This window comes from Caloenas nicobarica, chromosome 10, assembly GCF_036013445.1.
Source record: "Caloenas nicobarica isolate bCalNic1 chromosome 10, bCalNic1.hap1, whole genome shotgun sequence".
Taxonomy (NCBI): domain Eukaryota; kingdom Metazoa; phylum Chordata; class Aves; order Columbiformes; family Columbidae; genus Caloenas; species Caloenas nicobarica.
Genome location: NC_088254.1, coordinates 6,746,343 through 6,762,386, shown reverse-complemented (window position 1 = coordinate 6,762,386; position 16,044 = coordinate 6,746,343). Strand labels below are relative to the sequence as shown.

The 16,044-nt window shown below is 36.3% G+C and overlaps 1 protein-coding gene and 1 long non-coding RNA gene across 4 annotated transcripts in view; one reads left to right on the top strand and one right to left on the bottom strand.

Moving 5' to 3' along the window:
* LOC135992542 (uncharacterized) overlaps nt 1-16,044 on the top strand; it is an 18,349-nt gene extending 2,305 nt beyond the window's left edge. The window contains exons 3-4 of the long non-coding RNA XR_010606749.1: nt 10,629-10,760; nt 11,243-16,044. This is a non-coding gene — a long non-coding RNA (uncharacterized LOC135992542). The remainder of the gene's footprint in view (nt 1-10,628; nt 10,761-11,242) is intronic.
* Nucleotides 267-16,044, bottom strand: part of RORA (RAR related orphan receptor A) — a 375,086-nt gene continuing 359,308 nt past the window's right edge. For all 3 annotated transcript variants that reach the window (XM_065641813.1, XM_065641815.1, XM_065641814.1), the window contains 5 exons: nt 15,358-15,490; nt 14,581-14,688; nt 13,097-13,207; nt 11,712-11,824; nt 267-10,390 (listed from right to left, as the gene is read on the bottom strand). In XM_065641813.1, the coding sequence (XP_065497885.1) occupies nt 10,226-10,390; nt 11,712-11,824; nt 13,097-13,207; nt 14,581-14,688; nt 15,358-15,490 (630 nt within the window). In that variant the 3' untranslated portion in view covers nt 267-10,225. The remainder of the gene's footprint in view (nt 10,391-11,711; nt 11,825-13,096; nt 13,208-14,580; nt 14,689-15,357; nt 15,491-16,044) is intronic.

Below are 16,044 nucleotides of genomic sequence, written 5' to 3'. Positions count from 1 at the left end.
GTGCCTTCTTTAAGAAATAAACCTAATAAACCACAATTCAGAAAAACAAGTGATGCTACTAACAAAAAATTAAGACAGATTTTTCCATTAGAAGCTGAAGTTTTATTACAGGATAACAGTACATAAAGCACATCTAAAATCGATGTGTTCAATGCACTTAATAAAGGTAATGTAATATTAAAGGTACAGTTTCTAAGTACAATATAACAACATTCATATTAGAATGAAAATTGGAGTATTTAAAAGACAACATTAAATCTCTTATTTTTACAGTCATATTTACAAAATGAATCAAAATACTTTTTTCGGGACTGAGTAAAATAACAAACTTGAATATAAGCAGGCTATTGTAAGAGTGAGTTGGAAAGGTTCATGAAAGTGAAAAGTGACTGGGTAAAGATCATTAGCAAAGGTTTAGTACAATACCACTTTAGTATTCCTCTTGATGGCTTACATTTTACTGTGGCTAGAAAAGGAATTTATACATACTGTACACATAGCAGACAGCATATATTTACATGTACAGTATAATTGCATTTAAACTTGTGTGTATTTACAGAAATTTGAGCATATCACTCAACGAGGTTTTTGAAGTCAATGTGCTTAATCTTCAAACTGGTGTGTATTTGTAATCAGCATTTATTCTGGTCTTGTTACGTTGAACATTTAGTAAACAGGGAGAATATATATTAACCAAATGGTTTTGCATAAAACGATCAAACTATTAAAACAATAGGGAGAACATGTTCCTAGCATCATGTGTAGGTTAGTACATACAAATTTAAGAGCGAGTCTTTTTCAGTTTGCAAGTATCAAAAGGTGACTGAAATCAACAGGGGAAAACAAAATTGTCATGGCTTATATTTAAATAAGATTGTAGCTTCAAGAGGTTTTTATAATTGTCCTGATAGTGTCTGCAATTAAACATTCCACTTATGAAAATATACCCATGGTGCAGTAAAGTTTGTATTTATTTTTAGGACAACAGTATGTTTGCTGTTTAAAAAAAATTATTTATATATATATATTCCTTGGATTGAGGGTATAAAAGCAGTGCATGGAAGCCAAGAATCATGGCTTTAAAATTCACTACCTTCTATTATCAAAAAGTGCAGTAAACAGAAACATTGTATTTAATAAATTGCTCAAAAATCTTTGCTAAAGATCTTATAAATTCAGTAATATTACAGAAAAATTCTAATAAATATTTAAAAGGTTCATTACCTCCTTAGTTAGATATTTGATATCCATCAGTTTTTAAGAATTAACATGAAAACAAGATCTAGAATGAAAGGAACAGGGGACAGGAATACTTTTAAGGGTACATGACTAAGTAAATTAAGGTATACATAAAAAATAAAAACAAAACCCCCAGACCTGACAAAACATTGCAAATTCCACTTCATAATTAATTTTAGTTGCTAATGGCTGTCCTTGGATATGTATGCATGACTTAGAAAGCATGTCCAAGGACTGAATTTAGCCACCCATCTACCATGGAAGATTTACAAAAATTCCTATTTACAGTAATTGTAGTTAAGTGTGTAGGCATGGCCTCGGAACAGCCGCAGTTTGCGTGTGTACAGCTCCTATTTGAAAGTGAAGAGGGAGGAAGGCACCCAGCAGAATAACATCGATAAAGATCAGATGCCACGACAGGACAGAACTCTCCCAACAAGCCAAATAACCACCTCCCTTTCAGACAGCATATTGTAATTACTTTATACTGGCAGATTAGATGTTTTTCTCTTTTTTTTTTAATACAATACAGGCAGACTGTTTTAGTAACCAAAAGAATAACAAGCTGGACAGAATATTTTTAATAACGTTAATAATTAATAATGTTAATAATGTAGAAAAAAATTCTACATTTGATATCAAGTATCTGTACCGGTGAAGTAATTTTCTCCCTATTAAATATACTATAGAATAATTTATATAATGACACTATGCATTTAAAGAGAAAACCATGTCCCAAATCTTGTACTCTGATACAGGTACTTGTTGGGCATATGTTGGTGTGTGTATATATATATATATATACACAAATATATATATATTTATATATAGTTATACTCAGTGAAATTAACAAGACCCAAAGGTGGTATTGTCTAGGAATAAAAGGGGTTTGTTTGCTTTTGTTCACAAAAGTAACTTATCTAGCACCACACATCAGAAAAACACAAAAATAGCACACTCTAGTTCTAAACAGCTATGTCTAAAATAGATTATATAGTAAAACAGATATTATACAGCATAATGTGGTATTTGATAAACAGATAAATATTTGCACTGTGTAGGCTGTTTATAGTATAACTTTATCTATACAGAATGAAAGCAAAAAGTTAACTGTATAGAGGTGAGCAGAACAACATTAAATATTATGACTCCAAAGCAGAGACAAAGTTAGAGTTGAAAGAATAGAGCAAGATAAAATGTTTACAGGCCATTACAAGTCCTTAAATTAGTAGTAAAATAAGGAATCAGTTGCTCAAGTTTAAGAAAGCAGTAAACAAGAGGTTGCATTTACATGCAGATGTCTAAAACTTGTATTTCTTTTAAATCTATGCACAAAAAGTCATTTGTTTTTATTGCTTGACATTCAGTTATGGCTAGAGTATTTTTAACCTTTTTTTTGTACTTTGGAAACAAGAATATTGTTAAAGGTGCCATAAAAATGGACAACATTGAAAACAGTTTGCAAATAAACCACCTAACACTGCAGTTCTTTATACATTTTAAAAAGCCTTGTCTGGGGTTTGTCATACGTTAAATATATTTAATCTGGGAAAATACATTGTAGCTTGAAGCCTCCCATTGGCCCAAACATCCAATACAAAAACACATCTCCAGAAAAGGAGCAGGCAGACAATACAGTTACATAGAAAGAAGCAGCCAGTTAATGTCCTAATAGTTCAAATATTCACCACTGTTCTGTAACTTGTTTCTAAATCAATGTAGAAATGAGGAACATTTTGGATTTAGAAAGGTGTACAGTACGTATGCCATTTTGTGAAATAAAATTCACTGTATTGCTTATGAATTCTCTGCATTAGATATAGATAGCATTACAGATTGCAAGTTCCTGTAAAGTTTGTGCATCTACATTTAAGACTTCGTGGGGTAATTTAGGGTAGTGTTTCTCAAACTGAAAGTCACAACCATTTGAAAGTTGCCAGAGTGTTGAGATTATTATCAAAACACTATGTCAGGCAAAGGTAGCTTGGTTCTATGTGAAGTGTAGCAGCTGGGTTCTCCAGCGTGGAGCATGTCCCGCACCCAGGATGCGGCTCAGCCCCTGCAGAGCGGAGGAGCTGAAGGGCTGGCTGTTGCCTGCAGGCATTTGCAGCAGCCACGGCGTTACCGAGTACTAGCGGCAGCTCAGTTCTTTAGTTTGGAAATGCTGCCAGTAAATGCAGCTGCTTCGCACTCCCTGCCCCAGAAAAAGGTCATTCTAACACTGAGTGCCCTATGAAGAAATACAGCCCAGAGAGATTGTGCTTTCAGAAAGCTTGAGAAACACTGACTTAAAGGAAAACAAGTTTACAAAGGACATATGAACACCGAAAACATGCAGATGTTAACAAAAAGGTGCGATGTCACACATCAAGTTGAACAACTTGATTGTGAAGTTCAGCTTGGAATAGTAATGAGATTGAGGGAAGACATACAAGTGAATATTGTGGCAGAAGAGATGAACCTATGAATGTTGATCTGATGCCTTTATCACGTTTCGTTTCTTATTTGGATAGCCTACTTATTGCTATAAAGTTATTGCTATATTCTACCAATGATAAAGGCAAAAAAAAAGCGCTAAACAGCAACATTATGTATGAAAAAGGTAGAATACAGCTTTTGATGTTAAAATTCTGTTTAATACCTGAATAAAGTTCCAAAGACTATATTATCCTAAATGTTACGTATTTTTCCCCTCAAGTCCAGTGACTTAGCATTATTTAGCGAGCTATTATCACAGTACAAGGATTAAAGCACATACTGCAATGATTTTTAAATAAATACTCATTTAAATTTTAAAACTTTTATTTTTGTTGTTATATTTGGTATCCATATGCATTTGCCCTCATTTCCACCAGATGAGTTACTGACAGGAATATTTAAGCATAAAGAAAATAGGCTAATATTCAAATATGTTCATGGATGAAACTTATAAATACTGGTATTCATAGTGAAAAAATAATTCTAATAGTCATATTTCTCCAGCTAAGGAAAATAAAGACATTTCTTCTGTGCAGTCTGAGTCAGCAAGCACAGGTAGAATTTAATATACTGAATACTCAAGGGAAAATTGCTTATTATTTTTGGATATTGGATAATAAATGCTGTTTCTGACATATTAATAAGTTTATCTACATTGGGGAGCTTAAGAATCTGTAGAGAAAAAAAACACGTATTGTTTGCATGCACAGCTTATGGTGTGCAACGTGTTTTGTTCATTAAGTACAGACTGGGGAATGTGTATGCCAGTCCAAAAATAGATATTGTAATGTTTGGATCACCCCACTATTTATTAGTTAAAACATCCTATAGGTCGTACATGTTAACAGTATGTTTAATTAATAGGCAAGTATGTAAAGAATAGGTTCCATTGTGAGTCAGCAATAGGAATTCTACTGAAAATGCCAGAACACAAACTGCTCAAGAGGTCCTACTTTCAAAGCAGTTTTCCTCTCTCAGGAGGCCCTTCCAAGCTAAATTTGACTGTCAGCTTGTAAAACTGTAAGAAAGGTTTCTCTGTTTATTAAGCAACCTACGGTAAACAACTGGAAGCCATATACCCAGTGAAAAAACCCTCAATAACCTAAGGTGCTGGAGAACCAATGCTTTTTGCTAGAACACAGATGGAGAAATTCACTCTCTTCCCAACCTAATCAAAGTCTTGAAATCTTGGTCATTTTGTTTGTTGCTTATCTGCTTTTCTACTTGCATTTTCAAAGGAATGTTAAGCCATAAGACACAGCTAATTGGGACAGGCTTCCAGAATCCTACAGTTTGGCACTTGGAGACTTCCTAGACATTGCTGGTTTTTGGTGCCACTGTAATCACTTGGAATTGCTGCATTTGATGTACTAAATATAAAAATGCCTCGGTGCTTCTTTCCAGTCAGGTGTTTTGCTTTACCATGAAGCATGTGCAACAGTAACAGACAACATGTGAAGTGGTGTTCTTGTATTCCAGCAGATCTGTGTTCCTTTCTATGTGACTTCATTGCTGAAACCTAATCATTACCTTTTCATTCTTACTGTACTATCATAAAGTGATTTGTTTTCTTTGACAATTATTTGAATACTGAAAACCCATTTTCTATTGCAAACTACTGGAATTCAGCTGGAAAAATAGTCCTATCATTATGAAAATGTCCAGAAGGTACTGAAATTAATTTCAATCATTTATTTAATGGGTCAGCATTAATTTATTTTCTAAAATATCATTGCAAAACTTTTGCGCTGTTTGGAGGCCCTTGAACAAAATAAAGACCGAAGAGCAGCTATACTGCAAAACTGAGTAGGAGAATGAGGCACAAATAGAGCATTCAGTTAAAAAAAAAATCCAGTTCTCTTGTGCCTGAGGGAAGGGAAGAAATACTAGCATATCTTTTAAAAAGTAATTTGTTCCACCAGTAGTACTGGCCACCCTGTTGAAGAGTTTTAGAAGATCCCTGAGCATGTTAGTTTCTGACTCTTAACCCCTGCTCCAAACTGATAGGGCTTGTGTTGTTGATAACGAGATGGATTGTCATTCACAGTTAAGTCAATCATAAGGTGCTTATCTATTTACCCTTTTTTTCACCAATCAGCACAAAGAACTGTCAGAAAATAACTTTTATTTTTCTCTTTTAAATAATAAAAGGGCACAAAATTTAAACAATCAATGTTTTGTGACAGTGGTTTAGGATTATTATCTGGCTGCCCCTCAACAACAGACAAGTGATTCAATCGACATTCCTTAGCAAAAGAAAAAAAAAAAGAAAAAAAGGCAAAAAAAAAGGAGAAAAATCCTGTACAAATATGTATTTTTCCCTGAGGGATCAAGGTTACACCCGCAAGTGCTCTATGTACATATTGCACTGTAGAGGAATGAAGAACATGTGCAAAAAAAGCAACAATGATTGAAGCTTACTAATCAAACCTTTTAATCATGACTGCTACGTCATCTTGCATTTTGGAATGTCGGAACACAGCTATTCCTGTAATCTAAAATGTAAAAAACAAAAAGACAGAAAAAGAAAAACACACCTCTACTATGGCACATTCAATGAAATAAAAAGTTTTCCAAAGACAAATAGACAAATTCCATCAAGAAAATAATACAAAGTTCGTTCGTTTGTGGGTTTTTTTGTTTTTTAGAAAAATTACATTACTTTCTTTCATTGTTTCACATTACAAAATTTTTTTTAATGTTTACACAAATCACATTTTATTGCAGGAATATTTCAAGTGCCATCAAACATTTATAGAAGGGTTAAAAAAATAGAAGTCTCTCTAAAGTGGTCCAGACAAGGCTTTGTATAGAATAAATCTTTTTCCACCTTCTATTTTTGACTTAAGTATTTAGAAGACATTTTCTTTATTCCATTGACACTTAACAGCCTAGAAGCAGCCACTCACATTCCTGTGCACACACAAACGCACTCTCTCACACAGAGACACACACGTGCACATACACACACAGATATCTTTGTATCCATACTAAGATAAGCCTTAATAAAGAACAACCAAACTTAAAAACAGCCCCCCTTTTCACCTAATCCCATAGTTTTAAAAACATCAAACAATGCTGGAGATGTTGAATTACATTAGGGTGGTTCAAATGACAGTATAGTATTGTGTGTCTGTCTTAGCCAACATCTCTGTGGGTAGATATAACACTCAATGAAAATGTCTTTGCAGACTTCAAGGAGCAGATAATTCAAAACCAATGTATTATTCCTTTATCTTCAGCTGTCCTCATGTTTTTGTTTGTAGTGAACTGGGCAGATTATGAAAATACTTAGATGAATAGATCCATTGAGCCAAATCTGGTTTTTTAACTGAATATTGGGTTGCTATCTGATACTAGGCCATAGTCCCCAAGGTTCTGCAGAGTGCGTTTCATCTGCTGTGTTGGGCTCTTACCCGGCCAGCGCTGTGACCAGCCACTCCACAGTATTCTACGTCCCCTTTTGTTAACTCCTCCTTGACAACAGAAGTCTTATCAGTACATCTGCCATGCTGTATCCCTTTTTTTCTCCCCACTCCATGAAGAGCAAAACAACGGTCATACTCTTTCCAAGTGGCTGTTAATTGTGTTCAGGAGAGCAGAATTACTTGGGGTACGTATGCACAGCTTTATTTAAGAAGGTGCCAGTACACAGGAGCTCCCACAAACAAAAATGACAGCACTTTGGGGCCTGGAAGATCACATCACAAGCTGTTCTCAGATGCAGAGGGCTTTCAGCTAAGGCCCTATCTGGAACCTTTTTATGGTTATGTATTTTATTAGTAAATGCTCCAAAAATCTCTGTTGTCAATGGCTTATAAGTGTAAATATGCTGAACTAGATACCAAACAAAACCATTGGCACCTGGATGCCCGGTAAAGTACTAATATTCATCAGGAAAAGGTAAGAAAAGGACCTGACTGAAAATTAATCCCCAAATAATTTTGCCTGGTAGTCTACTTATTGTCAGAAGTAGGAGTTGTATCTCACTCTCTAAAGAAGTAGAGGTCTTACTTCATTATTCATTAGTTGACACTGAAATTAAGTTTAGTTGATCTTTACAGCACTAGCACCTAAGGCTGGTCACATTCAGAAAACATTTGTTAGTTAAAAGGGTTGCTTTAAAAACAGGAACATACATTAGGATGAAAGTACCATATCATGCCAGTTACTCCAATAAAGTAAACAATGATTCTAGGAAAGGTGTTTCAGTGAGACTGAAGAGAGCTAGTGCTGGGCTGTGAGCCGGCTCTTGGGAGCAGGCAGGACAGAGCAGTACAAGGAGGGCTCTGGGGACTTTTTCCCAAAAGCCCTCTCATGCCTCCCTCCCTGCTCACGGAGGTGCGGTGTTCCCCTCCCACACTCTGGGGGCACACGGCTTTGAAGGGGGAACACATGATGCTCCTCCCCCGCTTTTCAAACCACAGACTATACAATTTTTAATAGGTGTCACAGCTAGATGTCTCAATTTGACCCCAAAGGAAACATGGTCAAATCATAGAATGTCTATTTTGCTTGTAATAACCCAGTGACCTAATTCTCCTTTCTAAAACAGCTGGGTTTCAGTGTACTTCTGTTACTATTCAACAACTATAATATCGGTAAGAGGTTGTTTATCCTTAGAAATTAAAGCAGTCGTGCATATTCTATCTCATTCATTTTTCTTTTTTAACTTTCCTGGATTTTTCTGATGTACTTCATTAGAAACTTCGTTGTGTAGGCCTAAAAGGTATCTAGTTATAGGTCCTCATCTCATCCAAACCAATTATGCACCTCTGGCTCAGCAGCCACAATTTACTTTGTGATGTTGTTTATTGTGAATCTGCTTCCTTCGGAACTAGGTTTACTTGCCAAATTTGCTTAGAGACAGTATTCTTTCTAAAGGGAATCGTAATTAATAATAATACAGACTGCAAGATTCGGCTTATTGGTTGGTCATGCAATACGGAAATCAGAATTTCAGAATTACAGAATGCAGCTTTATGATATTAATGATTTCCAGGCATTAGACACAGTACAAAACAATGATTTCTAGCAACAGTGTGCTTTTACTTTGTCACTGTGTACTCATCTGATAAACTTTAAAGTGCATCTTTTTAAATAAGGAGAGCAATGGACTTTTTTGTTCAGCTACCTGAAATTGAACTGCTGGATGCTGGAAGAACATGGGTGTCTCATCTCACTGAAGTCAAAGACTTCAAAGAGTACGAAGTTTGGAGTTTGAAGGCATTGTTTACGATATGGAGTACAAAAGTATGTAATATTATGTATAAAAATTACTTTTCCACATACATGTCATACACACATACTTTTACTGTAGATACAGACTTGAGTAAATACCTTCAAACCTGAATTTACAGTTGGCAGAAATACACTTTATTTAATGGCCTGATTCTCAAGGATGCTGTGTTACTCATTTGTGAGTGATCCGTAATTACCTAGCTTAACACTGACCACGGAACCTCAGCATCTTTGAAAATGAGGCTTTTGACTTGCGCACCTAAAGCTGAATTTAGGCGTGTAATTTTAAACATCCAGGTTTGAAAGATTTGAAAATAAAAGTACCTTTGAAATTAACAGCTGAAAAGCTGTTTTTAATTTAGAAAATCGTCATTATTTTCAACTCTTTAGAAAAATCTGTGTAACCATTTCAGGATATGACCAGCCTTTCTGTAAAAGTAACATGGAAAACAGCAGCATAAATACCTCCCAATGTATCAGTACCTGCCAAACCTTTTTCAGTTAAACTTGAATTTCTGGTGCACATGCAACACAACAATGAACACGCTAGCATTTAATTTAAAGAAAAAGGTGCAAAATGAAAGTGCCTTATCAATTCAACAAGAAAAGCTATACCAGTAACTACATTTTATATTAATTAAAACAATATATAAACAATATCTCTTTTGCTATATATAGTCTTCATGCCCATTTACCCTGTAATATATTATAATGCTATTGTTGCTATTGCTATGGACCCTTTTCATGCCATTCTGTCTACTGGCAAACAGTGGTAGGTGAAAAAAAATCGTCCTTCATGAAACAATGAGCAAGTTGTGCAAACTGATACCAAAATCTCTGCAATGCACACCAGTCGCTGATTACTAGGTGGACCCTCTGTTCTGATCAACGAATTGACTGTTCTTTCAAAAGTCTGGGCAGCGAACTACAGGAGAAAACAACCTTCTGACATTAGTACCCTCAGTCTGTGTAAACAGAGGTCAGGGATTGAGAAGCTGAGACAGAAAAAGGGTCCATATTTGTAGGCATAATGGAAATCATATGCATGAGAAAAACAAGTTCAACTTTGTTTCATTGTTTCCCATCCTTCGCCTGACCCCGACCGCCAAGAGATGTGCAGTGTGTTGGCTCCCTAGGTCTGTGCAGGGCCATATAAAGTGTCTTGGTGTTCTTTCAATTTTTTTTTTCCTTTTTTTTTTTTTCCTTTTCCTTTCTTTTGTTTTAATGTTTGTACTTCGGACATTCTAGAAGTGCTCAGGTGATACGTTTACCCATCAATTTGCATCGCTGGCTCAAATTCTGAAGTGAACAACTCCTTGTAAAGCGGAGGAAAATGAAGTCGTACAATGTCTGGGTATATTGCTTTAAATGCCATAAGCTTTTCTGTATGTCGTCCACACAGTGCTCTTAAAGTAGACACTTTGCATATTAACTGTAAAAAAATGAGCAGAAGTCAAACAATCACATATACGGAACCAGGCCTCTCAATATTGCTCTTAGGATTAAAGCTCTCTCGCTTTTGAGTTCACATCGTTTACCTTAACGGTGACATTTCAGATGCGTAGTCACGGATGTTTGACATGTTAGATTAAAAAAAAAAAGCCACTAAAAAGCTACCTAACTAATGGATTAATGGTATTTATGCAATATTCTTTTCTTTACGTTCCCAGGAAAATGTATCATTAGGTTTCCGCACTTGCCTACCAAGCACTGGATTGATAGAGAAGTATTTAATGGCTGGATCTTCATCCATGCATCCATTCTCTTGGAAGAAGGCAGTCCTGACTACTTTTAAATCCACTGTAAGTATTATGGAGGGAACTGGCAATGCAATAGATTAGACTTTTTAAATTTATGCCAAGGTGAAAAGGAACAGACCAGAAAAGTCTGTACTTCAAAAATATCAGTGGGATACTCCCTGAACTTGCTGAGTAATTTGTATCAAAGCACATGGAAGAAACTTTCTTCCAACAAAGGTATCCAGAGTATACTCTGGGAAAAGAATTGTGTGAGCTGGGATTTGAAATGAGGACAATCTGAAGTCTGGCTGGACCATCCTGCTCCTATTGGAATTAATTCTTTGGTGTGAAACTAAGGATAAGATTTCCAGCTGTGTAGAGTTCTAAAAGGAAGTACATCTGTAAGGAAGTGCTTATCCTTGCCCACTTTTTCAGATTGTTTTTTTTTTTATTTAACATTGCACCACTTTTCGATTTTTGAAAAATTACGTGAAGATACTTTAGATTAGCATAATAATATATAAAAACTATTTTCTCTTCCCTAGGCATGAATATTTGGAAGAACTGCTAAGAAAAAGGCTGTGTGTGGAACTTCTCACAGAAGACTGAAAAAACAAGCTTACTTTGGGTGTCGCATGTTATCACAACTTAATTGTCATGCAGGCAGAGATTACATGAGGATTATAGCATGCATGTTGTAGAACCGAAATGGTATTTTGTGTGGCAGAAATGTAGTGTAGGAGAAATAGCATAAAAACCTTCATCGCTTTTAATGAAGTTCAACATCAAAGTACTTCTTCTCAGATCATTATCAACCTTATGCCCTAGTAGTTCATCATCATTTCACCTCTTCTGGTTTTTAGTATAAAGTTTCAGCTAATTTTGAACACGGTGCCTAGAATTCTGGGTTTATAAATAACAAACTGCGTAAAAGCTTTTACACCATAATTAGGAGAGCGTTTGTAAGAAAGCTTACTTTCACAGTCGCGTGACATGGCACGGTATGATTCTCACCTTTGTTAGAATTCCATCTTCTCGGTGGTTCTTCTGTAGGACGTGCTGAAGTGCCAGCTGGATCTTCTGTTGGAGTTTTTCAATTTTTACTTTCTCCTGAAGCCATGAGCGATCTAAATATAAATGGAGTCAAAACCTATAGTACTGCCCACATCAGTTACAGTGCACCAGGAAGTATTAAGTCTGTTACAGATTCATCTTTCTTGTTTGCAGCCTTCCTTCCTTATATACTTTCATATAGAAAAAGAGTTTCAAAATTAATGGGGTTTGGAGTATATTTATTATATGCATGTGAAATTACTTTTATAAATCCCTTAATTAGAAGAATGCAGCATCTCTGAGTAAGATGTATTAATCATTTGCTGACAAGGTCTGTAAATGCAGGGTATTTACAAAATGAAGCTAGCAACCTTTTAGTTGGAAATGATCACATAATGAACAAGTAGTTGGAGTGCATCTTCTTGCTAAGATCTACAGTGACCTACAGAAAAATCAGAAGCAAATATTCAGCTTTGAAAAAAAAATGCTCCTAAACTTCCTAGCAGAGAAGTATTAGCTGCTACATCCTCTTTGCGGCAGAGCTGTGGGATTCTGTGGCTTATATCCTAGGACACAGGGCTACTGTACTTCCAGTCTGGTGAACAGCATGAGAACGTATTTACAATATCTCAGTAAACCCACTGCTGCTCACAGACTCATCTACCACCACTCAGTCCACTGTGCTGCAGTCTAAAAACAGAGTGTTTATTTCCTTGGGTGTTATGCCAGACACAGACTTAACTTTCTGCACTGGTGTCTTGTTTCGCCCAACCCAATAAGCCTTCCCAGACCCTGGAGGACTCTGTATCTACTCGCGATTATTATTTTAGTCATGGGTATGGCAGGCCCAGGCTGACTTGTGGGGTGACTTGTATGTCTGGCATCATACGCCATTTCACGATGGGGACAGATGCCTAAGCTCCCTCAGTACCTTTGCACCACCCTAAAATGACAACCCCGCTTAACAGAGCTGAGGGGACATGGGGAGAATTCTGCTGCAGCTGCAAACTCACGTACACTGAAAGCTGACTAGGTAAATTCAGTGGCTGTCTCACCTAGATTGACCCAGTGGTCTCACTCATATGCATTTAAGCTTTTGCAAAGAATGTGAGTCCTCAATGAGGTGACAGTTTAGAAAACAAGGTCTTAGATTAGGATTTACAACTTAAAATTATTTCTAAATTCATAGTTTTAATATACTTACTAAAATAAAAATTTTGGTCAAGAAGGAGACACTCAAAAAGATGATGACATTTCACACTGTCCGATAGTCTTAGCTTATTAAAATAACTTCAAAATAAAAATTACCTCTACCAAATAAACCTAGAGAAATCTTTATCTCTTACCTGCTGACATTAAAACAAATGCAGAAAACAAAGCTATCTCATCTTCTGTCAGGTGCATAGAACATAAACTTTTTCCAAATTCAAACACAAAACTAATGAAGTCTTCACAACCTGCCAAAAAGAAGGTACAGCTTATGCCACATTGTCTAAAAGTACTTTGGAGCTACAGAGTTGTCGATTTATTCTGATGGAAGTGAAAAATGGATGTAAAATACTTCATAGGTGAGCGGTACTGAGATCTCACTCGTGCTTGAGCTTATTACCCCACTCCCACAAGTCCCCGGCTCCCACACTCTGGCAGCCAGTATTCTGAAGGTTTTGGTTGCTGCATTTTTTCCACATTTGGTTCTTTTGGGATAAATACGGGTAAAACCCAAGCCATTGTCAATCTCCAAAATGGTTCAGCTTTGTTTCTGTTCTAAATGGAACTCTCTCATGTCACTGTGGACCGGAAGTTCAAAATATGTACTTGAAAAGTGCTGATTTTGAGACTATTGAACGCACAGAAGAGGAGGGGGCGAGAGGCACACAAGGTACATGCAGGAGCAAAGGGAGAAGCCAAGGTCTGAAAGCTTTTCATGCAGAAAAGGAACTCTGTCTCCTTTCATCCATTCCCTTGCTCACACAGGTGTAAGTCAGGTTACTGCTGCCGTTACACATGCTGTTACGCAGTTCGCGAAAGCGGAGCCCTGCTTTGAAGAGGATTGCAACCTGATGGAGGAGGGCTCTCCTCTGCAGATCTCGGCCCCAAACCTAGCCTAGATTTTTAGATGTAGTTGGTAACAGATGAAAGTTACATTTCACTGGAACCCACATCTACTACTCCATTCTCTGAATTGTTGGCACTCAGACCTTGTAACCGTGAGGTGCCTTAGAAAGGCAGAGAATACTTCAGTAAGTGTTCAGCATTCTCCACTGCCATATTTTCACTGCCCTCCAAATGGCTTACATCCCAAATCTATACCCAGTGAAATGCACCCTTTTAAAATTAGAAAAAAAAATTTAAAAATTAAAAATTATAAACTGTGGTTTAATAAAAAAACCTGATTTACAGTATTTTACCTGCAATTAATTGGACTTTGCATATTACAAAAACACTTTTAACATCTTCAAAGCAGTAACGTTAGCATATCCAAAGTTAGCTTAAAATCTGCCACCTTTTCCAACAGGATGTAGAAAATGTTACACTAGATATGAAATCTGGGCTTCTCTTCTTAATAGGTGTGTTCAAACTGCTGTACCCCGATCTAAGTGTTGCATTTCAACACCAACAGTCCTTTACTGCTGGAGTTAAGCTGTTTTAACTCCTGAAATCAGCTTGGCCTCAAACAAAATTAGCATAACTGCTTACAAAATAAGCAGTTTGAGCTTTGGAACTCTTATAAAATACTACAGCCTGAATTTTTCAAAGCAGCCGTCCCCTTGCTTTTCCACCTTATTATTTTTATTGTTTTTTCAAGATACAACACTTGACATTTCCTTACCTAAGGACTTGAAAACCTCTGGGCTAGCATACTTGCCATCAAAGTAGACTGTGTTGTTCTGGGAGTCAAAGGCACGGCACATTCTGATGAACACAACCTCTAAAGACCCTAAAACAGAAACAGTGTATGTTTGACTATTTGAGTAGAGACTTCAGTTGCAAAGAACAAGCAAGGATTTTTAAATTTCCTATGCTCTGCATTCAGTGTCAATTGAATAGGACAGTAGGTTTCTGTGGTGTAACAGAGCATTATTTGATTTCCCAGTAGAATTAAAAGAATTCCCATAAACCTTAATGCTGATAAACACTAATAATTTTTTATTAGAGTAATGAAGTCTCTGAAGTCAAAGCAGCTCATTTAGATTTATGTTCACCAAGCTTTGACAACTTCGTCCAGTATTTGCAAACTGCATTACTTCTATGGCAACTTGCATAGAACAATCTGAATTTTTACCTGGAGAGATGTTATTCACTATTAGTAAGCCAAAATAAAAAAAATTGAACCCAACTTTTCCATCTTTACACACTCATTGCTCCCTTTGTTCATAATGAAAATTTCATATGTAGACTTGAACTCTGGAGTAGCTTCTATCCAGAGTAACTAAGAAGGTATTGTACTTCAGACAAGGACACAGACAATTTGTAAGGTTTTTCCCCCGTATTATTTTAAATGATCACTGTACAAAATGAGTATTTATGTGTACACAATCACTACATAAAGGTAAAACCTTCCTCGGTCAAAACTAATAGAAGCTGACCTTAAAACTGACCCACATACCTGCTTTTAAAAGCACAATTTGATCGTTTTGACACAGTTCCATAAAGCCATCAATGCGTTTGGCAAATTCCACTACATACTGTATAGCTTCTGTTATTTTGACTGCGCATAACTGCCACATTACCTCCCTTTGCTGTTTGAGAGAGAAGAAAAATTGGAAAATTACTTATCAAGGTTTGGAAAGCCCATGTTCATAAAGTAAAACTGAGCTGAACAAAACAGTGGAGCAAATTCTCTCCAGCACTACTGGCTACAGACTGCTCACAAGGCGGGGGAATGACCCTCACAGCCAAAGCCTCCTGTGGGTAAGTGACAATGCAAGCATGTGAGACTTGTTCAGTGATGTCAGAGGACATCCAGGCTGGAATGTTTTTATTTCATAAGCTGAAAATGTCAAAGTATAATGATTCCGGTGAATTCAGTGGGAATTTTATTCACTGCATCAAAAGAAAACGTCAATTTACACTAGCAGTGCATAACCACATTTTTCCTGTCACCTGTATTTTGCACTGAATGTGAATTACCTGACGAGCTCATCTTCCTAAGGACACACATAAAGATATATATACGAAGATCATCTTGTTAACAACATAGAGAAGACATGCAAATAGTGATTTTTTCATATGTTAATAGTAGTTCTGAATGAAATTACCTAATGAGTGGACAAAATTATATCCTTAAATATTT